Below are 24,778 nucleotides of genomic sequence, written 5' to 3'. Positions count from 1 at the left end.
TTTTTTTTTTTTTTTTTTTTGACAGCAAGAAACAATATCAGCTCAAATGAGCCAATTGGTAGAAAAAAAACGTTTACAAAGGTAATTTGATGTGACTCGATTCTAGCACGCCGTGCCAGCTTGTCTGCATTACCATTCTGCGCTCGGGGAACTTGGACTAGTGTAAAGAATAGGAACTCCTCCTTATCCGCCTCAATCTCGTCCAAATATGTCTTGAAGGCATTCCACTCAGACAGCGAAGACACCATCTTCACCAGATCTGAACAGTCTGTGAGAAAAACAACATTCTCAATATCTGCACCGATCATGTAACACATTGCCCAGATTCAAGCTTCCACTTCTGCGTGGAGGGGTGACAAGCTACTGCGAAGGTTAGATGCACCCATAGTGGGGGATTCCCCCTCAGGAGAAATGCAATACCATCCTCGGCCTGTATACTGGTCAGTCAGCTTCCAAGATCCGTCCACAAAACATCGAAAGCAGTTCCCATATCTGTTGGTTGGAGCCATTTCCGTAAGCATAGGGCCAGTAGTGGGATGAGACCCATTCCGATGAGAAATTCCTACTGTATCTGCTTGTGCCAAGAACCAAAGTTTAGCTTCCTCCTCCGCTAACTGTAAAATCGCTAGCGGGTTGGAGTCCAAATTGCTAAAATTCTTATCATTCCTGGCCTTCCAAATATACCATAGAATCCATGGGAAGATATCCGCTGAAGGATTCTGCTGGGATCTCCAAAATAAATAGTCCATGTTTGCATAGACATATTCTGAGGGGAAACAGTCCGGAGATGTTGGGAAGGAGGACAGAGCCCAGACCTGCCAAGCCAGAGTGCATAAAAAGAGGGCATGATTGATTGTTTCCTCAGAACTACCGCAACGGTCACACTCAAGATCACAGGTCATGCCGCATCGCCGCAGATTAGCCATTGTCGCCATACAACCCGTAATTGCTTGCCATAAAAATTGTCTAATTTTTGGTGGGCACCGGGTCTGCCAGACAAACGCCTGTAAAGGAATAATGTTAGGGCCAAGAACAGGGGCAGAGAGCCGAAAGTAAAGCCAAAATTCCAGGAAAGAGAGCTCCTGTCAATAAAGGTTTCAACTCTAAGCGTGGGATCAATGGGTGATCTCGAACGCAATGCTGGTCTCGAGGGTTAAGCAGCGATCCAGGGATCTGACCATACTAAGATAGAGTCACCGGATCCTACTCGTTTAATAAGTCCTTTGTTTACCAAAGAGCGAGCAGACACCATACTCCGCCATCCATAAGATGGCCAGTAAGATTTGATTGGATCCAAAGGATTGGAATGCCGATAGTACCGTCCTTTAAAGACCTTAGCAAATAATGAGTCTGGAGCTGTGATCAACCGCCAAAGTTGTTTAGCTAACAAAGCGGTACTAAAATCATCCAAACACCGGAAACCCAAACCTCCGTCGAGCTTATCAACACATAACTTATCTCAGGCTAGCCAGTGTAGCCCTCATTTGTTCCCAGACGCACTCCACCAAAAATTGGAAACCGTACTAGTGAGTTTCCATGACATGACAAAGGTAGGGACGGCAGTCGCTACTGATTTGATCATTACCTCTTTTCCCCCTCTAGACAGCAACCGGGCAGGCCATCCACCTGTCCATTTTTGCAATCGATCTTGGACATATGAAAAAACCTTTGTTTTTGAACCTCCTAGGCTCTCACAGATGCCCAAATAAGAGCTCATACCACCCAGATTAGTAATCCCCAGTACTCCTTTTAGTTCCTCTCGTAAGTCCGCATCAACTGTATGCCTAAATTGTACCGAAGATTTCTGAAAGTTTATTTTCTGTCCAGAAACCCGTGCATACTGTCGAAGGATCCCGAGAACAGACTCACATTGCTCTTTCGTAGCTCGACAGAAAAAAAGACTATCGCCTGCAAATAACAAGTGAGAAACCATGGGACAAGCCGTCGACACCTTAATACCCGTGATAAGCTTGGACCGCTCCGCCTTACGGAGATTGGCAATGAGAACCTTAGTGCAAAGAATAAAGAGGTAATGTGACAAAGGATCTCCCTGTCTAAGTCCTCTAGAAGGGAATATGGACCCATGTGGTTGACCATTTATTAAAACTTTATATTGAACGGATTTCACGCACCACATAATCCAAGAAATCCATTTTTCGCAAAAACCAAATTTCCGCAACAAGTGTTCAATAAAAGTTCATTCTACCCGATCATAGGCCTTACTCATATCTGTTTTAATAGCCATAAACTTACCCTTGCAAGAAGGGTTAGTGCGGAGACCATGAAACATCTCTTGAGCAATCAAAATATTATCCGTAATCAAACGGCCCTCCACAAAGGCCGATTGTGTCTCAGAGATCAATGCCGGCAAAAAAGAATGCAGACGCTGGCATATTATCTTTGAGATAATCTTATAGCCAACATTACAGGGACTGATGGGCCTCCATTCAGTCATCCGAGTTGGTTTATCCACTTTGGGAATAAGACAAATATTTGTCATATTTAGTCTCTTGTCAAAAATACCATCCTGAAAAAAAGAATTTACCAAGAGCGTTAGATCAGGTCTAACTGTATCCCATGCACGCTGATAAAAAAGGGTCGTCATACCATCTGGTCATGGAGTTTTATCAGGATGCATCATAAACAAAGCCTCTTTGATTTCCTGTTCTGTGACTGGTCGTGTCAAGGATTCATTAATTTCACCTGTGATAGACGAACACACTTCACCCAGAGTTTCCTCAAAATCCGAAGGATCAGAGGATGTGAAAAGATTCTGGAAATAGGAGGCAGCTACGCCCTGAACCTTCGTCTCTTCCGTAACCCAATTTCCAGTCTCATCATGAAGACCCACAATGCAGTTCTTAGCGCGTCGTTGTTTTGTTTGGGCATGAAAATAACTAGTATTTTGATCCCCGAAACGCATCCATCGACTCCTGCTCTTCTGATACCAATAAATTTCTTCATCACGATAAGCCTCCCGAAGCTTCCAAGTTAGTTTCAAAATGGTCTCAACAGAGACGTAATCATCTGCCTGGGCCGTCGCCAACTGATTCTTTAGATCCTCAATCGTTTCCCGACCATAAGGGGCCTGCGCTTTCCGCCACTGGAAGATTGCTTGACGACATTTAATGATCTTATCCATAAAATTGCTCGTTGGAATCGCTATCCCAGAATCCCATCCTTCTGAAATGGCACCAAATAAACCCTCTTTATCAAGCCATCGTGGTTCAAACCGAAAGCAGCTTCTCCCTTTCCGGATTTTATCCTCCAAAGTGCTAAAACCGGTTTATGGTCTGAAGCTACCATAGGTAAATAATCTGTGAAAGGTACAAAATTGAAAGTTGAAAGGTACAAAATTACCCGAATACTGGTATTTATTCTATTTTTCGCAATTGCCAAAAGAATTAAAAGCAAAACCCAAACAAAAAAAATGTAATTCTGAAATCGAAATTGAAAAGAATGGAGAACAGAAGAATCAGAGTCGGAAAATAAGAAAAGCTTTTTCTTCGCTACGCTATGAATGAGTTAATGTTTCCGAGATTCAATGTGCGTTTTGGGGTTTTGATTTCATTGGATTTGTTTGTGTGTGTGCCATGCCCTGCCCTGCTGTGGTTTCTTCATTGGAATATCAATTAGAGATTGATTCGACTTCTACAATTTTCTTCAGTTTTGATCAGAACCTCCATTGGTTAAGGAGGTACTCTTCTTTCTTTCTCAGCTAGAAAGAATGATAAAATCTCGTAACCCTTGTTGGGAAATATGAAAACTATTTTTGGGATAATTCAAATCACAAAAGCATAGAAAACGTCTGTCATCATCTCTATGCAGGAAGGAGTTCATTGTTTTGAGCTGAAAAAAAGTAGAAAGAAATACAAATGCGGAATTGGATTTTAAGCACAAGGGAAATGTTGTTTTTGCTCACTCACTTGCCTATAATGAGTTTGGCCCTGGCATCTCCTGTGTTGATTTGGAACTGATCTGTTAGTCCAAAGTGAGCCATTAGAAGCCACACGAAGTTTATGAGCTCAGCGCCTCTGCTTAGTTGCTCCACGTGAGATGTAGCGTCGCAATGACAAGCTGCATAACAGAGGAGTTCCACCCAAACTTTGCTCAGTATCTCCCATTTGTCTTTTTTGTGTGTCTTCTCCATCTCCGTAAGGTCTTTGGCTAGCCTGCTCGCGTCAAACAACACAGACTTGCTTCTATCCCCCTTCACGCTCATTGAGTCAGTTTCACTGTTGACGTTCAGAATGTTTTCGGTGGCTATCTTCACGCTTCTCTTGTCCTCGATATGCCTCCTCTCGAAAAACTTGTCAGCTTCAGCCAATGTGTCTCTGAATCTTATCTTCCCAATTCCAGCTACCTCGGACATCAGACTGGGTTGTAAGATCAGGAGATACATCATGTAGTCTGAGATGATTTTGCTGAACTCGCGGTTACTGTAATGCTTGCACTTTTCATCATAACTCTCTGGGATAGTCTCTTCTTCGTGTTGTTGGTAACAGAGCTCGGTTGCGATGTGCCACATCAAAAGACTCTGATCATAATCAAAGTTTGTGACATAACGTACCAGTTTTTCACGGTCTGCATTAACTGGCAGGTTCTCTCTTAAAGTCCATTCTCCCCGAGCAAAAGATATCCTCTCGGCATTTTCAGGATTGTCTCCATACTTTGATTTGTATTTCAGCTCATTAAATATGAACTCCCACAATTGTTTTGTCATCGGCTCTTCGTGTACAAACAAAGTCTTGTGGACTGTATCAAGCGTATCCGAGATGTCGAAAAACTCATTGAGGACATCCCACACATATTTGATGAAATGAGGGATGCGGGAGAGGAACTCAAAATAGAGAGGGTAAATGGTATGACGAGCCAAAGGATAAATTCTTGATAATTCATTGACTTTGTGGCTGATCCACATATGCACACCATTGATCACCTTGACAATATATCCAAATACTTTCTGGATGATGAAGCTAAGTTTTTCAAATGGGAAAGATATGGTCTTCCATGAGTAGCGGCGGAAACTACCTCTTGCATCGTGAATCCTCTTTACCTCTGCTTTTTTGGCGTAAGCTATAAAGTTAAATACGTTGATGCTTCCGCACCACCTCCGGAGGAAGAATCGCGTTGTGAGCACGTCATGCTTATGTACTGTTGAACACTTATCATCACCTCCGCTACACTTAACCCAACCTTTATTGTGGCATTCTTGTGTCTTCCAACGCAGCAGTCTGAGACTAAGTAACCAATCGAAAAATCTATCTTTCAATGTTACAGGCTCATCCGGATCATCCTTCAAGCTACTAAGTACAGCACACGTCCAGTCGGAGAACAGAAACAAGAGTATGGATATGAAATCCAAAGCTATGCCAACTGCAAATAGTGTGTAGGTAACCACAACATCAGCTCCATGAAATTGTATGTCTTTCTTAGGTTTCTTATGAAAGATGATGAATGCAGCCGCAAGGGTACCAGAAGCAACGATGCGTGAGACAGTTCCACTTACGCTATGAAGAACCGCGATCTTGGTGAACAGAGCATCATAGAGGAAACCAAGCTCTATCTCAATGATCCTCAAAGCTTCTTCTGGACTCTTTAAATTCTCAAATACCTCTAGACTCTCGTCACGCTCCCTTAAGCTGAAGATAAGGTTGACTACAAGGCCCTTGAATGTGTTGAAGAACTTGTAAGCATACTGAGCAATCTCAAGATGGGTCAACTCTTCTCTGTTCTTCGAGGCTAATGATGGATGCTCTAACTTCTTAGCCCTATGTTCCTTGTCAGGCTCATCAATCAGAATGATCGTAATGGGTAGTCTTGCCTCTTTCTTGGCCTTGTACTCCTCCATGAGCTTCGCGTAGTTTGGTCCTGGATCTGGTGCTTCAATTATAGAGTCCCTAAATTTGTCTAAACTGGCACTGTACAAAGCGGCTGTCCTCTCCATATACTTAATAGTCCCAGAAATGAACACTAAGACTATAATCACCCAAAGGCTATTGGGCAGAGACATGAGAACCACATAGACACCAGCAATTGCCTGAAAGACAAGTCCAAAGACATGTCTGAACCAGAGAGCGTTATCTTCAAGCGCAAAAGCTGTGATTTTGTCTGGTCCACCAAGATGCAAGAGCAAGAATGGGGCCCATAAAGCCATGAGCTTTTTGTCCTGTGGAGGGTCATCAGGTTTGAGATCCTTACCTTGATTCTTGGAGATGAGACCAACAGCGAAATTAGCAGACCAATCTGCTAAGAGATAAGAGGACCAAACGAGCAAGATCAAGAGCCTTCTTGGTGTGCGTTTCCTTAGAGGAGAAAAGCAAATGAGAATGGCTTGAAGGGTAAGACTTAGAATGATTACTCCTCTTATGTTCCATCTATCCCACACATCTTTGATGTGTTTTGGTATCACTTCCACCATTTTTGCTCTTTTGAAGAAGAAAACTCTTATTTTTTCTCTCCCTCTCTCTCTTTTGTTTGTGGAATGTTTTTTGGGAAGCCATTGATGTAGTTCTTTCTCTTTTCTTTTTCAGCAGAAGCCCACTCGGAAGAGACCGACGACTTGGCATCTTTTAAAAACTATTCATATTATTGATACATAATATTATAATAGTCTACTTCACATTAATATATAAAAAGTTATTCATGATGTATAATAGATTATTTTTTTAACTTTTTTTTAAAGCACAATATTTACTATTTAGTGTACAAAGAGAGGTTTTAGAACAATTAAACAATAGAGACAAAATCATATTATACGGAACAGTTGGAATTGCTTTCTTGTTACTAATATATTATATAAAATATTATATATATACAATATATAGGAATAAAGTATTAGAATTTATTTTGGATATCAGATATTTTAAAACATTATAATGGACCTTATCCATACAAGTTACAACAATACAATAATATTATTCATAAAATTTGTAGACATTTTAGTAAACATTGACCCACTAAACCATAGTTATAAGTTATAGCGAGCTTGGTTATAACTTATATTATTTAAAGACAGTATCAGGTTAGTCTTTCTGAAATCGAGTCATTGTATAGTACCCCAACTAACCCCTTGACCGAAAAATAATAATTAATAATCATATACATAAAGTTATAATGTTATATTTTCTTCCTATTCATCCACTTGTAAATGCAATTACGAAAATTATTTATTTGAAATAATAAAAAAAAAGTTTAATCAGAACACTTAACTCACATTTTAATATAAGAATGAAATTATATAAATTATGCATTATTTCTCCACTCAATTGTATTGATTCATATAATAAATTAGAATTCTAACTCCTAACTATATTTCTCTACTTAATTGTATTAAAACATATAATAAATTAGAATTATAACTCTTATTTTTCTAAATATAATTTTACATCACTTCTATACCTATAAATGTTCATTCTCTCATTCTCTCATTCTTTTCAACTATATCTCAATTTTTTTTTTTTTTTTTTGTGTTTGTTGTTGTTGTATGTGTTTAAAAAATCAATTCAAATATCATTATAAAAGCTTAATTCTAAATTATTTTTTTGGAGTTTGCCAGATATATATGTATATATATATATATATTACATTGTTTTGGATGTTTTAAAGAATCGATCTCCATTATATATTTTAGATTATCATCTTATAAGTAATCATTTTTTAATATTGTTCTACTATATTTTCACCCCACAAGGTCGTGAGGTTGAAAAGATCCATATCTAATTCTCTATTCTCTTATAGCATTCAAATTTAAATGGAATATAATATAGAAAAAGAATATAATTTTTAAAATATACCATCTAATTAAACCCTCAAAAGATGAAACTATTAGTATGAAATCTAGCACTAGAATTTAAATTGATGAGTGAAAAAAAAATCAAAAAGAGAGAAGTTTTATTGGGATTTTAAAAAATATTTAGATTGAAGTTCATATGATGTTATAAGAAAACTAATGTAGTTTATCACTTACAAAATAATATGAATTTGAATTTTTATGTATGAGTTTATATCAACTAAAAACTAAATCAAGTGTAAGTTTAAAATTTCATTGGGCCACTTGGTATTCTTTTTATAGAAAAAAACAAAACAAATTAAAAATTTATTTCTAATTAATTCACATTTAATGTCATGTGTAATTCTATATTTAACTCAAATGTAACTCCTATCCAATAATTATTATAAATTTGATTCTCACACTAATTTATTTATCTTTCAAAATAAAATGTCTTTGGTTAAATTTTTATATATTTTATTTTTGTTAGCTATATTTATAATTGTATATATCTATATATATATATATATCTTCTATTTATATTTCTTTAAACTTTGAAATGAGTAATATTTATACATAGTTACTAATTTTTTCTGATAATTTTGTTTGATACAATTTAACAATAATACAATCTTAAGATCTATTATTTGATTATGTTATTGTTAATAGAAAAAAGAACAAAATATTGTTTTAATAAATATTCAGAAATATTGTTAATACCTAGTGAAGATTAAAAACATACTTTTATTGTTGTGAAATAATTTAGTATTATAATAAGGTAAGAATCGTGTTATACTGTTATGCATAAAATGACTTGTATTATTATTGTTGACAAAAAAAAAAAAAAAAAAAAAAAANTTGTATTATTATTAAAGTTTATAAACCTTTTCTCTACCAAAAAAAATAAAAAAAAGTTTATAAACTTTTTCTCTACCAAAAAAAATAAAAAAAAAGTTTATAAACCTTTTCTAGTTTTCTGGCCATTTAATTTTGTTTGACAAAAGCAATATTTACAAATTACTCTACTTTAAGATATATATATATATATATATATATATATATATAAGATAAATATATTCAAATTCAAGATAATTTACAGCCCAATAAGAATAAACAACAAAATCTAGGTCTAAAATTGAAAAATTCGTTGCTGCGGCATTCACAAAAGCTTCAGTTGAATTGAAGAGATTACGATAGAGAGATGTAGGATGATAGGTTTCGCAAGGTTTGCGGAAACGATTCATGATCATTTCGTGTGTTTCTGGTTCTCTTCAATAGGGTTGCAACAATTTTAAGATTCTGAAATTTTTCTCTGATTAGATGATGTCCACGATTGCTTCACTAATGGTGGATTCAAACAACTTATAATTAGTTTACCGATTTTGATTTTGGGGAGTTGTCTTTTGGTGTTGTAGAGTAACACAAGAATCAATCAAGCTCCCGTAAATGAATCTGTCAGTGACAGAAGAAAGACAGGAGTTGCAATGCAGAACAGAGAATTGATGCCAATGACATGAAAGCAGTAAACAGTTTTCAGACAATAAAAGCAAATGGGGGATAGTACTAATGTTGCTGTTACTTTTGTTGCTTATTCGTTGTTGATCACTTGCCTATAATCAACTTGGCTCTGGCATCTCCTTGGCTGATCTGGAATTGATCTCCTAGTCCCAAATGAGCCATCAGTAGCCAAACAAAGCTGATGAGTTCTCCTCCTTTGCTTAGCTGAGCTGCGTGTTCTATTGCGCCACACTTTGTTGCTGCATAACAAAGCAACTCAACCCACACTTGGCTCACTACTTTCCACATATTTGCCTGGTCCCCCTCGTTCTTGCTTAAACCATTAAGCTCTTTGGCCAGCTTGGCCCCATCAAACAGGACGGACTTGCTTCTATCACCTTTCACGTCCATGGTCTCAGCTTTTGCTGGAGCCGCCACTGATAAAATTGCCAAGCTTGCTCCCTTTGCATCGGTGACCATATTTCTGAATCTATCCAAGATATGCCTCCTATAAAAGAACCTCTTAGCCTCTTCGCAAGTGTCTCTGAATCTTATCTTTCCATTACCCACAACAGCTGACATCAAAGTGGGTTGCATCATTAGGAGGTAAATCATGTAGTCTGAAAGGATTTTACTGAACTCACGGTTGCTATGATTCACATTAGTGCCTTCTCTTGTTTCGTCTGTTTGGTATAAGAGCTCGGTGGCAATATGCCACACAAGGAGGCTCTGACCATAATCCATTTCTGTCACATAGCGTAGAAGTTTCTCACGCTTTCTTTTCGTTTCTTTGTCTTCACCCTTTATGTCGCGCAGAGTCCAGTCACCTCTAGCTGAAGATACCCTCACGGCGCTTTCAGCGTCATCAGCGAGACGGGATTTGCTTTTAACCTCTCTGAATATGTGTTTCCACAGATCCAGGGTGAGACGATCACTGGATGTGTAGATTACCTCATCTAGCTGACTTTGAATGCGAGCTTGGACGTCAAAGAAGTCCATAAATTTCTTTATCGAACCTCCAAGTACACGAGGAATGTAAAATATGCAGTAGAAGCACATCCCAATGTAACCCTCATTTACCCATTTGTGATCCCTGTACCAAAGACTTATGTTTCTGTCAGTCCACTTGAGAATTTGATAACATGTCTCTTCTATGGTTGCAATGCCACTTCTTATAAATTTGATGGCAGGTCCAATAATGATTCTGTCAAAGACGTTGTGTATTAAACCCTTGGTATGGTGGATTCGCGTCGGCTTCAAACTTAAGCAATATTCGATCAGGTTGTAAGCATGTACATACTCGGACCACCTGCGATATATGAAACTCGTGTTGAGCACTTCATGAAACGGTTCGTCATCGGTACTCTTGTTGGGCACATCATGAGACGTTGTTTTCTTAGTACTCTTGAAGCATTGATAGTACTTCTCCGTCTTCAACTCCCTGACCCCGAGAATCCAGTCAAGAATCCAATTCAGAATGTCGTCGAACCTGGTGTCTTTATCGTCCACCTCGTCCTTCATCTTCCTCAGTCTGACAAACATCCAGTCAGATGCACAGAACATAATAAGAGCAATGGAATCCAGAGCTATTCCTCCTAGCAGCAATGCGTAAGTAAGGCCAACATCAAATCCACCATACTCGTCCTTGTTCTTGTTTTGGAAGATGCAGAGAGCTGCTATAAGGCATCCCAGGGCAATGAACCTGAAAATGAATCCTATCCAATTATGCAAGATCTCGGCTTTCGTGTACAGAGCTTCATACATAAAGTTGAGCTCAACCTCTAAGATTCTAAGAGCTTCATCTGCTTCCAGCGAGCTAAAGAATCTCTTGCTCTCAGCTAGTTCTTGATATGTAAAGATGAGATCAACCACAAGACCTTTGAAGAAATTGAAGTACTTATAAGCATACTGGAGAATATTGAGTGGAGTGAGGGTCTTAGGCCTAACCTCAGCATCAGCTTTTGGATCTTTCTCAGGCTCTTCAATCTTGATAATTTGTGTAGGCATCTTCATATCTTTCTTGGCCGCGTATTCCTCCATGAGCTTCGCGTAGTTTGGCCCAGGATCAGGCCGCTGAATCATGGAATTCTTGAACTTGTCAAGACTCGCCAGGTACAAAGCTAATGTCCTCTCGACATACTTGATCACTCCGGCCGAAAACACCAGCAAAATGGGTTTCCAAAGAGCATTAGGTAGGGACTGCAAAAGCACGTAAACGGTTGCAACTGCTTGAAAGAAGAGACCCAACAAATGCCTGAGCCATAACTCATTATCTTCAAGGGCAAGGGCAGTGATTGTATCCGGACCACCTAGATGCAAGAGCAAGAAAGGAACCCAGAACGCTAGCAATTCGCCGTTCTTTTTGGGTTCCCCGGGTTCAGGATCATCTCCTTGACTATCTGAGATTTGTCCCACGGCGAAATTGGCTGACCAATCAGCAAGAAGGTAAGCTGACCAGATGAGAGAGAGTAAAACCGTTTTGGACGAGCGTTTTCTGTGGGGTGCAAAGAAAACGAGAAACGTTTGAAGGCTGAGACTGAATATTAAGGTACTTCTAATACTCCATACGTCCCAGATGTCCTTGATAAGCTTTGGGAATGCGTTCACCATCCTCAAAACTGATTTGCTGGAACAGACAAGAACTGATGGTCTATGAGATCCTTTCTTTTTCTGTTTAACGTTATTTGCTTTTGGCTTTTGTTTTTACTTTTATTTGTGTGTGTGTGTGTGAAGGTTTGAGTTATTCTGGGTGGACAGCCATTGAAGGCTTCTTGGAGACCTTGTGGTAACATGTTTAGCTCTCTAGTCTTTCTTTTTAGTTTTTAGTTTTATATGATTCTTTTAAATTATCTTATTTTCTTATCTGTTGCTAACTTATTAGACCTTCAACAACGGGGGTTCATAGAAGACATCTTAGTGTTTTGTTGGAAAAAAATTAATCAGAAGAAGAAAAAAAATTGTAAGGGTGTCTCTTATATAGTATATCCAATTTTGATCTAAGAGACGAAACGTGTCAACATTCTGTTGGCAAAACAAAATAAAAGAAAAGGGGAAAAAAGAAATTATTTGTGAGACAATTTCATTTCTTTTGTCTCTCTTTTTCTCTCGCGATCGAAGACCCGAAACAACAAAGGTTTGAATTTGGAATCGAAGGGTCTGGAGGAAGAGGAGATTGCGGTTGGAGGATATGCGTAACGGAGGCGAATGAATGACTCGGCCGTGTCTTATCGCGATAGATTGAATCGTCTCCGAGATTGTATTACAGGCGATTTGAATTTGGAGTCCACTCAATCAGAAGAGATTGAGTCAATTGGAATCAGAGAGTAAGTTTCTCAATACAATAGACTGTAATCCCGATTAGTGTTTTATGATTAGGGTTCTTTGATTTTGGATCGCAATTTAGGGTTATTTGATGTTTGTCAGAAAATTAGGGTTCTTGGTGTTCATGTGTTCCGATATGATCCACATTTTTAGTAGAAGTTGTCTTCTTAATGTTTGATTATGATGAAGCAGAAAAGATTCGGGTCTGTGTGTGTTCTTCCAATTTAAAGTGATGCCTTTGATTGATAAGTGATGCTTTAAACGGATGTGGGTCTGTTTGTGTTCTTGACACATGATTGTATAATTTAAGAGTACATTCTTCTTATTCGATTTAGCTTGTAGTAATATCCTTGGGTATGCTTGACAAATTCGAATTTATTTGGCCATGAATGATTAATTATACTTCGAAATTGGGCTTGATTATGATCTATGTCTCTCTTTTTTTAGGTTAAATGGACAAATATGGATTGATGGACTGATGAGTATGGAGTGTGCTACTTGTTCGGCCATGAGGAAGGTAATTATCATCCTCTTCTTTCTTCATTTATTTGGTGTTAGTTTAGGTATGAGTCGAGTCAGTCATTGATGTTAAAGTTTTTGTTTGTTGGTTGTGATAAATACGTTTAGTACTTGTTAGTGTAGGTATTAGTTGAGTCAGTCATTGATGTTATTGTTTGAAGCTTTGTGTTTGTTGGTTGTGAAGATGTTTAGTGTGTGGTTGTTGTAGTTTAGGTAAATACTTAATTTCAAAATTTAAACCAACTAGTTGTAAAAGTAAATTAAACCTAAACCTTAAAAATTGAAAGACTTCCTCTTCATAGTAAAAGAACAAAACACAACTCCTTCACCCTTTAGCAATCGTTTCATTCTCCTTTAACACAAACAAACAAAGTAGGATATGGATTCAGACGACTATATGAATCCATATCGTCCCTCCTCTGGCTTTTTCAATCTGTTACAAAGTCAACTAGATACCAAAAACCTCGAATACACTCCTTCTGAGAGTCCATGTTCTGAAGCTCCATCTGAACCTTCATCCCCTCAAGAAAACCGCAAGTCAAGGCATGCATGGTTACCAACAGATGATATCATGCTTGTCTCTACTTGGCTCAACACGAGCAAGGATCCGGTTACTTCGAATGAGCAAAGACGTGGTGCCTTTTGGGGAAGGATTGCGGATTACTTTGCATTCTGTCTGAATGCTGCAGGTCGGCCAAAGAGGGAGGCGAGTCATTGTAAGCAGAGGTGGGGGAGTATAAACGACTTGGTGTGCAAGTTCATTGGTTGTTACGAGACTGCGACAAGAGAAAAGTCTAGTGGACAGAATGAAGATGATGTGATGAAGTTAGCACACCAAATATACCTCAATGATCATGGACAAAGGTTTACCTTGGAGCATGCTTGGCGAGACTTAAGATACGATCAAAAATGGTGTGCATCCACATCTACTAAAGGGAATGGAGTGAAGAGGGGAAGGGTGTGTGTTGATGGGTCTGAACAGGATGCACACCCGGTGATTGATGTCGATGAACCAATGCCCCATCCTCCTGGTGTTAAAGCTGCAAAGGGGAAGTCCAAAAAAAGCTCTAACACTAAACCGGCTGTAGAGGAAGATGGAAAAGCTTTCTTTGAGTTTCAGTTGGAGCGTGTTGAGAGGATGTATGAGATGAAGCAGAAGGATTTCGCTTTGAAAGAGAAGGAGTTCGCTATGAAGAAGGAGCATATCAATCATGTGATCCTTGAAAATCTGATTGCTAAAAAGGATTCTCTAACTGAATCCGAAAAAGCTCTCAAGGACAAGCTAATTGATGACATGATGTCATCAGGTTGAATGCTAAAGAATGTAGTGTTTTATTAACTATGTTTGTGTTTTTAGTGTTTTATATATTCAGATGACTTATTTGGTTGGTTTCTTGTGTTTTTTGTAATCGGGTTCTTACTAATCTGTTTAAGTTTGTGTAATCGACTGATGTTAACTATGATTTTGTAATCGACTGGTGTTAACTTTGTTCTTGTTTCAGTTTGTTTGTGTTTTTGTTTCATGCTTGGATGCTTTATTAGATGGTTTCAGTTTATAATCGGCTAGTGGTTTCTCATTGTCATGCAGGTCGAACAAGAAGCAAATCTCATACCCGTGACACCAAAAGAAGCTAGAAGCAATAAGCAAAAAATGACCTGTGACACCAAAAAAAGCTAGAAGCAAATGGATTCATCTCACTATTGTAGCATTGTACTTCTACCACATAATTGTAGAAGTACATTTCACTTTTGTATAATGTTGTACTTTGACCACATATTTTTACAAGTATTTTTGTATTTTTGTACTTCTACCACACATGTTTTCTTATCATTTTAGACCACATATTGTTTCCAATGTTTGTGTTCCACAAATTTAAAGTTTTTCTATACCACAAAATTTTTCTATATAATGTCCAAAGCTAGCACACAAAATGTTCACCTCAAACGGATCAAGGTTTCCCAAAAAAACACAACTCCTCTAAATTTTAAACACCAAAACACCTTTTTTTTATTTCCAAACTCTCAAAAAATGGCTTCTTCTTCCCAAAATGATGTTGATGACATAATTGATGAATGTTTTAATCAAACATGCGATCCAATCACCAATCAAGTATGGAAAAATCTTCTCACTCCACCGGTTCAACATCAACAACCACCTAAACCAAGGAAAAGGCGAGTTTACATTGAAAGAAATCAAGAAGTTGGTCATGCCCACTTGTGGAACGATTATTTCAGTGAGGATGCAACATACCCTCCCATCATTTTCCAACGCCGTTTTAAAATGAACAAGCCATTATTCATTCGTATTGTGGATAAAATCGCAAAATGAAGTTCCATTCTTTCAACAAAGAAGAGATGCTACCGGAAGGTTGGGTCTGTCTACATTGCAAAAGTGTACAGCAACAATTTGTATGATGGCATATGGTTCTGCAGCTGATGCGGTTGACGAATACCTCCGACTTTCTGAAACCACCGCGCTGTCATGCTTGGAAAATTTTGTTGAATCAGTCATAAATTTATTTGGAGATAAGTATTTGAGAAGACCCACACCAACAAATCTTCAACGACTACTCGACATTGTTGAGTTTCATGGATTTCCCGGCATGATAAGAAGCATCGATTGTATGCATTGGGAGTGGAAGAATTGTCCCACCACATGGAAATGTCAATACACCCACAGATCTGGCAAGCCCACAATCGTTTTAGAGGCGGTAGCTTCACAAGATCTCTGGATCTGGCATGCTTTCTTTGGACCACCAGGTACATTAAACGATATCAATATTCTTGAGCGATCTCAAGTTTTTGATGATATTTTGCACTGTCGAGCTCCTAAAATTAAATACAGTGTCAACGGACATGAGTATAAATTGGTTTACTATCTAACGGATGGTATTTATCCAAAATTGGCTACTTTTATCCAATCTATTCCACTTCCACAAACTCCAAAAGCCTCTTTATTTGTGAGACAACAAGAAGCTGTGCATAAAGATGTAGAGCGTGCTTTTGGAGTTTTGCAGGCTCGATTTGCCATAGTCAAAAACCCGGCTCTTATTTGGGATAAGGTAAAAATTGGGAAAATAATGAGAGCGTGTATCATACTGTACAATATGATAGTAGAGGACAAATGAGATGGGTACACTCAGTTTGACCCATTTGAATTCGCACAATTAGAGTCAAATAGAGCTTCAGAAGTTGACTTCACGCTTCCAACAACCAGACCTTCATGTGTCGCTACTATGCTGAACATTCAAATGGATGTTCGTGATCGAGAAAAACATAAACGCTTGCAAGATGATTTGGTTGAGAATATTTAGGAAAAATTTGGAGCAAATCAGTATTACAATTAATCATTTTATCCATTTATGAATTGCACTTCTATTGTAATATGTATTAATGTTTTTATTATGTTTTGTATATTTAAAAATTAATTAAATGCAATATTTTCCTATTTTTATAAAATCTTAAATGTTTAAACATTTATACTTCTTCTATTCTATTTAAAATTTTTTAAATTTCAAAAAACAATATTTTCAAAAATAAGAGACCCGAAATTAAAACCTACCATTAGAGAAAAAAGATTTAACTAAGAGATCATGATTTCTTATTTTCAAAAAAATACACAATTAATTCATAAAAAAATCAAACAGTATATAAGATCCTTAATATATGAACCACATACCTTTTGAAACTTTCCTTTTTGCCAGCTACTATTTACCTCGTTTAAAAAGGTTAAGCTGTTACTTTATTTATTATTCAAAGCTCCCACTGGTTCTTTGAAAATAAATGGGATGAAGGGGTAATAGGTAGATCTTATCCTATTATACAATTTGATGAAATGGTCTTTACCATAGATATAAGGATTTTTATTTCAGAGAATTTGTGTTATTTTGTGCCCAGCCAGAGATTTTTTTTGTTTTTTGGGCAAAACATACTTGTTATACATTCAATCAAATCCCAAAGGGAGATAAGTAATACAATTTCATCACCTTCATGGTTGGATACAAGACATTAATCAAAAACAAGCTTAGAACAACACTAAATAGATAGATTAAGAAAGCATTAAGCTTCGTTGATAGACGCTTGGAGGTCGATGCTACATCCAGGCCCGGCTCAAAGTTTAGGTAGACCCAATGCTATTTTATAAAATACACCCAAATATATCTATACTATTTTATATAAAAAAAAATTAACATGTAAAATTTTTTTTTTACCCTTAGACCCTGTACTGTTGCACCCCCAGCACATGTGCTAAGTTATATGTTGATAGACACATCACAACATGCCACAAACAAGATCATGGTGTGTCAAAGACATTTCCGCGAACATTTCAAACTTTAGTCACTATCTAGGAGTGTCAAAATTAGGCATGGGCGTTCGGATATCGGATCGGATTCGGTTCGGATATTTCGGATTTCAGATTTTTTGGATATTGGCTCTAACATCCATTTGGATATTTAAAAAATTCGGATCGGTTTCGGTTCGGATAATTCAAATTTCGGATCAGTTCGGATATACTATCGATAACCAAAGTTAAACCAAATTTACTGGATAAAGTTTTATTCGGATACTATTTAATCTGATTGTATCCAAAAAACCATACTAACCGAATATGTGAAAAAGATAGAAATGAAACAAATAACAAGTTTAAAGTTCAAACTAACATAAAATTATACCAATACATAAAAATGCGACGTACTAACATTCAAAATGAGACATAAGACTGTGTCAATGATAAAAAATAAAAATCAAAGTAAACAATAACGTAGATATAGGAGTATATCTATGATTCGTGTATATTGTATATATAGTTAGGTGTGTATATCTATATCTATGATACATGTATATCGTATATAGTTACATATACATCTATCTTTATAAAGTTGTTTTTTATATTTTTGGTTATAATCGGATATCTATTGGATATCGGTTCGGATCAGAATTAATCCGATATCCAAAAGTAATGAAAACAAAAACCGATTGGTTATTTCCTCAATATCAGTTCAGTTTTTATCCAATTTTTTTGGTTCGGATTCGGTTCAGATTTTTGGATTTGGATTTTATGTCCAGGCCTAGTCAAAATGAACCTTTAGTTCACGAACTGGCTCAACTCAGTTCGATTTTTCATGAGCTCGACATCTATTTTTTAGGATCATTTAACTAGTTTTAATGAACACGAGCTAGTTCATGAGCTTGACATTTTTTTACAACTATAAAATTATGTGTATATATATAGAAGATAGTAATATATATATATATAGAAAAATAATAAACCCAAATATAATTTTGTTTTGTAAAATCTAAATCCTAATCTTTCTTTATAAACACAAACCGACATATAATTTCGTTAAATTGTAAAATCTAAACTCTAAACTCTAACCATTTTTTTATAAATCGAAACCGAGATATAATATTTTTTAATTATACAATAAAACTTTAATCCTCATTTAAAAACTCAAAACAAAATATAATTTATGTAATTGTAAAATACAAACCCTAACTCCGGAAACTTAAATCACATATAATTTACTTAATAAAAAAAATCTGCAGACTTTATTTACTTAATTTTTTGTTTTAATTTAATTTTAAAAATGGTATGACATGGCATATTGTTATTATTTTATTTTTATTTTTATTTTTGTCGGCAATTAAACTATATATTGACATAGATTTAGATTACATTGTTCCATGATATTACAAACTTTGATTTTTGTACTCTAGCACTCTTAGCTAGATTGTCAGCTACAACATTTAGATTACGAGGGATCTTAACAAAAGCAATATCCTCATAGGATTGGGCAATGTTCTTAATATCCTGCAGTTGGGTAGCGATAGGAGAGTGCTCACTCTGGTGATAATACTGCTGACCAGTATAGATCTGACCCATCTTCTTGTACAAAAATTCTGCATCACCACAAAATGTAACTTTACTGTATTCCAACCTGCTTACGCGAAGAACCGCCATTCTTAAAGGTTCAGCTTCCACTTCGATGGGAGAATTACTTGGAGCAATGGATGCCATACCCCAAAGAATAAACTGTGCATTTTTATTATATAAGACCCAACCAATTCCAGCATATTCAACTGAAAAGCTCCATGATCTATTAACAAAGCAACTGTGATCTTTCATTTGTTGTATGATGGAGCTATTGGAAGTTGCTTGTGGTACGGATTGATGACTCCTACATTGCATTCTTTGGTGATTCTGCAGCTCTGGATTATTGGAAGTTGAGTTTTGTTTGCACTGCTGAAAATTGATTAGAACCTTATTAATATTGTTATTTATTTAATTTGTTTTAATTTACTGATTTTAATTTTTATTTATTTTTTAAAGTTTCCTATTGTTGTTTTTGATTGGATAATCAAGAGGTGTGGATAAGAGGGTTAAACCCAATAATTTTTCCCACAAAAATTACCAGATAAATAAAAGCCAAAATCCCAAAGTGGAGTTTTTCTTTTCTTTTAATTTTATCTTTTTGGAATTGCCAAAATATATGAAAGCGAAAATAAAACCCCAGAAAATGTAATGCCGAAATTGAAACTTAAATTGAAATTGAAATTGAAATTGAAAGTGAAAGTGAATGGAAGGGAGAAGAAGGATTGATCCATCCATGGAAGAATCAGAGTCGGAAGTGGAATAATTTTTTTGATCAATCAGTGCGTTTCGTTTGCGAGATTCAATGTGCGTTTGGGGTTTTGATTTCACTGGATTTGATTTGATTGTGTGTTGTATCATCTTCATTCTTCACTCGTATTGCTGTTGGTTTCAATGGCGGCCAATAGCTTTCTTCTTGCGGCTTCAGTTTTGGTCAGAATCTCTCCATTGGTTAAGAAGGTACGCATTGAGATACTTCACTCTTCTTTCGCCGGTTTGAAAATGTGTAATCTGGACTCAGCTAGAATGATCTTAGGAGCAAACCTCATACATGTCATAACAACCCTTTATATGAAAACTATTCTGGGATAAGTCAATCACAAAAGCATACAAATAAATGTCATCATCTCTCTATGCAGGAAAGAGTTCATTGTTTTTGAGCAGAAAGAAATACAAATGCGGAATTGAATTTTTTGTTCATCTTGTTCGTTCACTCACTTGCCTATAATGAGTTTGGCCCTGGCATCTCCTTTGTTGATCTGGAACTGATCTGTTAGTCCAAAGTGAGCCATTAGAAGCCACACGAAGTTTATTAGCTCAGCGCCTCTGCTTAGTTGCTCCACGTGAGCCGTAGCGTCGCAGTGACAAGCTGCATGACACAGAAGTTCCACCCACACTTTGCTCAGTATCTCCCATTTGTCTTTTTTGTGTCTCTTCTCCATCTCTGTAAGGTCTTTGGCTAGCCTGCTCGCGTCAAACAACACAGACTTGCTTCGATCTCCCTTCACGCTCATTGGCTCAGTTTCGCTGTTGACGTTCAGAATGTTTTCGGTGGCTATCTTCACGCTCCTCTTGTCCTCGATATGCCTCCTCTCGAAAAACTTGTCAGCTTCAGCCAATGTGTCTCTGAATCTTATCTTCCCAATTCCAGCTACCTCGGACATCAGACTGGGTTGTAAGATCAGGAGATACATCATGTAGTCTGAAATGATTTTGCTGAACTCGCGGTTACTGTAATGCTCCTTTTTTTCATCATCATCCTCTGGGATAGTCTCATCCTCGTGTTGTTGGTAACAGAGCTCAGTTGCAATGTGCCACATCAAAAGACTCTGATCATAATCAACCTTTGTGACATAACGTACCAGTTTTTCACGTTCTGCATCCGCTGGCAGGTTCTCTCTTAAAGTCCATTCTCCTCGAGCCAAAGATATCCTCTTGGCATTTTCAGGACTGTCTCCATACTTTGATTTGTTTCTCAGCTCTTCAAACATGAACTCCCACAATTCTTTCGTCAAGGGCTCTCCGTGTACAAATAGCGTCTTATGGACCATATCAAGTGTATCCGAGATGTCGAAGAACTCGCTGAGGATATCCCACACAGATTTGATGAAATGTGGGATGCGGGCTATGAACTCGAAATAGATAGGGTGGATAGTACGACGAGCCCATGGACGGCTTCTTGAAAACGCATTGACTTTGTGACTGATCCATCTGTGTACATCATTGATCACGTCGACAATCCATACAACAACTTTCTGGATAATCCAGTTAATTTTTATAAATGGGAAAGATATGATCTCCCATGAGATGCGGCGGAAATCACCTCTGGCATCGTGGATCCTCACTACCTCTGCTTTTGTGGCAAAAGCTATAAAGTTGAATACGTTGATGCTTCCACACCACCTCCGGAGAAAGAATGTCGTTGTGAGCACTTGATGCTTCTGTTCTATTGAACACTTACCATTACCTTCCTTTTTGTTTTGGTAGGACTTACCATTAGGTTCCGTGATACACGGTTTCTTACCTTCTGTGGTACACTTATGCGTGCACACTTGCTCCGTCCAATGTAGCTTTCTTAAACCAAGTAACTTGTCGAAAGTTGTATCTTTCAATGATAGACGCTCTTCTGGATCGTCCTTCAAGCTACTATGTGTAGCACATGTCCAGTCTGAGAACACAAACAAGAGGATGGATATGAAATCCAAAACTAGGCCAACTGCAAACAGCGTGTAAGTAACCACAACATCAGCTGGATGAAATTCGCTGCCTTTGTTATCTTTCTTATGAAAGATAATGAATGCGGCCACAAGGGTACCAGAAGCAACAACCCGAGATACAGTTCCAAAAACAGTATGAAGAACCGCGATCTTGGTGAAGAGAGCATCATAGAGGAAACCAAGCTCGATCTCGATAATCCTCAAAGCTTCCTCTGGATCTACCAAATTCTCAAAGATCTCGAGGCTCTCGTCACGCTCCCTGAAGCTGAAGATAAGGTTGACAACAAGGCCCTTGAATGTGTTGAAGAACTTGTAAGCATACTGAGCTATCGCAAGATGGGTCAACGTTTTTTTTCTCTTCAAGGCTAATGATGGATGCTCTAATTTCTTAGGCCTATTTTCCTTGTCAGGCTCATCAATCAGAATGATCTTGGTGGGTAGTTTTGCCTCTTTCTTGGCCTTGTACTCCTCCATGAGCTTGGCGTAGTTTGGTCCTGGATCTGGTGCTTGAATCATAGAGTCCCTAAACTTGTCCAAACTGGCACTATATAAAGCCGTTGTCCTCTCCAGATACTTTATAGTCCCAGAAATGAACACTAAGAGTATAACCACCCAAAGGCTATTGGGAAGTGACTGGAGAACCACATAGACACCAGCAATTGCCTGAAAGACTAGCCCAAAGACATGTCTGAGCCAGAGAGCGTTATCTTCAAGCGCGAACGCTGTGATTGTGTCAGGTCCACCAAGATGCAAGAGCAAGAAGGGTGCCCATAAAGCCATGAGCTTTTTGTCCTGTGGAGGGTCATCAGGTTTGAGTTCTTTACCTTGATTTTTGGAGATGAGACCAACAGCGAAATTAGCAGACCAATCTGCCAAGAGATAAGAGGACCAAACGAGCATGATCAAGAGCCTTCTTGGTGTGCGTTTCCTTAGCGGAGAGAAGCAAATGAGAATGGCTTGAAGAGTAAGACTTAGAATGACCGCTCCTCTTATGTTCCATTTATCCCAGACGTGTTTGATGTGTTTTGGAATCACATCCACCATTCTTGCTCTCTTGAGGAGAAAAAGATAAAGCTTCTTCCTTTCTCTCTCGATGTGGTTCTTCTTTGTTTCTCTTTCTCTCTCTTTTGGTTACTGAGATGTTTCTTTTTTTCTCAGATTTACTTGAGAAATTTGGGGTTTGTGGAATGTTTTCAAGAAACCATTGATGTTGTTCTTTCTTATTTTTCTTACCAGAGAACTCCTCCTCACTCAGGAGAGAAAGAGAGAGGACGACTCAGCAACTCAGGTTTAGCTGGGTTTTTTTTGATTTTTTGCAAAATTAATAACTAGTTATGCATTTTCGCCATATATTATTGCAAATTGTTTATAAAAAAATTACTGTTGGTATCCACACCGTAAAAAATGTTCTTTTTATTGGATCAATGCGTAACTTTTTTAATTGTAAATTAGTTAGTTTGCCATAAAAAAACAAAAAAAAATTAAACCAGCTAGACCTGAGCTGCTGAGTCAATGCGTCCTTTGGTTTTTTGGCAGGGTTGAGAGACGACGACTTAGTTTTTTTTTTTTGGACGTCAAGAGACGACTGTTAGCTATTTATTATTGGTCTTTTTTATATTATTATCAAATGTAGTAGTAAAGTTCAAGTGTCATACATTAGTTGAGCTCCCGTCGTTTTAGTAAAAAAGTATACATTTATCCAAAGTCAGATTTGAATGGTTATGGCGTTAGACTGGAGTTAAGGAAAATAATTGTTAAGCGTATGATTGTTATGGTTACTAAATAAGAAAAAAAATTGTCGTCATGTTTATAATAATGTTATAAAGTTTAACCATAGTTATCACTTACATTATTTAAAACGGACCCGAGTTAGTCTTTATTAAATCGAGTCATTTTTTAGTGACCAACTGACCATTGACCAGTACTGAAAATTTAAGAATTCTTTTATTCTTTTATTTATTGGCTTGCACAGAAAAAAAAAACTTATATTGTTGTGAAATAATAATAGTATACATTATTGTTTCTTTATCTTACTTGATACTTCTATTTTATAATCTGAGTCTGTATGATTGGGGCGGATAATCAATATGTCGTCTTTTTTACCGATTACTCTGACTTAGTGAAAATGGTGTTTTCGCCTTCTGAGTGGTCAATTTTTACGCCTTATTTGGAAAACATACAGGCAGATAAAGAGGAGTTTGCTTCTTTTTCATTGGTTCATGTTTCTCGTTCTCGTAATGGTAAACAATGTTTTTTCGCATTGGGTTATTTAAGCCAATCTTAATCTCTTGTTGACAAAAAAAAAAAAAAATCTGAGTCATTTGATTTTGAGGTTAATTTACGTGAAACCAGTAAAAACTTGTGTATTCTATTCACCAAAAAAAAAGTAAAAACTTGTGTTATCCAAAACATATATTTTGACACTAAAATTAGTCCAAAATGTTTAAAATTTTCAAAAAAAAAAAAAAAAAAAAAAAANGAAAAAAATACAAGTCAAAAAATTAACAGCAAGGAAAAATAAAAACAAGTGTGTGTAGTTAACTGAAATTGAGATCGATAACTGAAATTTTCGTCGCAGCGACATTCACAAATCACAAAAGCAAAGCCTCCGTTGAATCGAAGAGATAGCGATGGAGAGAGTAAGGTTTCTGCTAATACGATTCATGATGATCTTCTGAGTTTTTGGGTTCCGAATTCTATATGAATTTTTGATTAGGGTTCTATAAGCAAATCGTTGATTCGAGGCACCATGGTTTGCCCGGTGAGTTTCTGAAATTTGCTCTCTGATTAGATGATGTCCTCGACGATTACTTCATTCACGCTGGATTCAAACAATTTGTTCGATTTCTTTTTAATTGGAATTGGAGAGTTGTCTTTTTGGTTGTGTAGAAGAGTATATCAGAGGAATCAACCAAGCTTAGATAAATGAATGTAGCATAGACAGAATTAGGAAGATAGGAGAGTTACACAATGCAGATGATCAAAGAACAGATGAGGAAGATATCAAAGCTGCAAACAGTTCCAAGACATAATAACTCTTTTGACACAATGGAAGCAAATTGGGGGGGGGGGGGGGGGGAA

General features: G+C 37.1%; 5 protein-coding genes across 5 annotated transcripts; 1 reads left to right on the top strand and 4 right to left on the bottom strand.

The window, feature by feature from the left end:
- Positions 1,481-2,153, bottom strand: LOC104728548. Its single transcript, XM_010447509.1, has 2 exons — positions 2,133-2,153; positions 1,481-2,008 (listed from the first exon to the last, which is right to left on the bottom strand). The coding sequence occupies exons 1-2, from the start codon at positions 2,151-2,153 to the stop codon at positions 1,481-1,483; spliced, it is 549 nt and encodes a 182-aa protein (XP_010445811.1).
- LOC104724857 lies at positions 3,759-6,513 on the bottom strand. The gene has a single exon (XM_010443414.2). The coding sequence runs from the start codon at positions 6,419-6,421 to the stop codon at positions 3,923-3,925; it is 2,499 nt and encodes an 832-aa protein (XP_010441716.2). The 5' UTR covers positions 6,422-6,513; the 3' UTR covers positions 3,759-3,922.
- LOC104724856 lies at positions 8,894-12,583 on the bottom strand. Its single transcript, XM_010443413.2, has one exon. The coding sequence runs from the start codon at positions 11,876-11,878 to the stop codon at positions 9,374-9,376; it is 2,505 nt and encodes an 834-aa protein (XP_010441715.1). The 5' UTR covers positions 11,879-12,583; the 3' UTR covers positions 8,894-9,373.
- LOC104728547 (glutathione S-transferase T3-like) lies at positions 13,488-14,420 on the top strand. Its single transcript, XM_010447507.1, has one exon. It carries the CDS (start codon positions 13,488-13,490, stop codon positions 14,418-14,420), a length of 933 nt encoding a protein of 310 aa, XP_010445809.1.
- LOC104724854 lies at positions 20,033-23,285 on the bottom strand. The gene has a single exon (XM_010443412.2). The coding sequence runs from the start codon at positions 22,739-22,741 to the stop codon at positions 20,195-20,197; it is 2,547 nt and encodes an 848-aa protein (XP_010441714.1). The 5' UTR covers positions 22,742-23,285; the 3' UTR covers positions 20,033-20,194.

This window comes from Camelina sativa, chromosome 11 (genome assembly GCF_000633955.1).
Source record: "Camelina sativa cultivar DH55 chromosome 11, Cs, whole genome shotgun sequence".
NCBI lineage: Eukaryota > Viridiplantae > Streptophyta > Magnoliopsida > Brassicales > Brassicaceae > Camelina > Camelina sativa.
Note: the sequence above shows the minus strand (reverse complement) of the source record. Positions and strands in the feature narration are given on the sequence as shown.

Coding starts and splice junctions, on each gene's coding strand:
- LOC104728548 (XM_010447509.1), bottom strand. CDS start 2,153: ATGGATTTCTTGGATTATGTG. Junction 2,009..2,132: donor TGGATTTCTTGGATTATGTG/GTGCGTGAAATC, acceptor CTTTGCACTAAG/GTTCTCATTGCCAATCTCCG.
- LOC104728547 (XM_010447507.1), top strand. CDS start 13,488: ATGGATTCAGACGACTATATGAATCCATATCGTCCCTCCTCTGGCTTT.
- LOC104724856 (XM_010443413.2), bottom strand. CDS start 11,878: ATGGTGAACGCATTCCCAAAGCTTATCAAGGACATCTGGGACGTATGG.
- LOC104724857 (XM_010443414.2), bottom strand. CDS start 6,421: ATGGTGGAAGTGATACCAAAACACATCAAAGATGTGTGGGATAGATGG.
- LOC104724854 (XM_010443412.2), bottom strand. CDS start 22,741: ATGGTGGATGTGATTCCAAAACACATCAAACACGTCTGGGATAAATGG.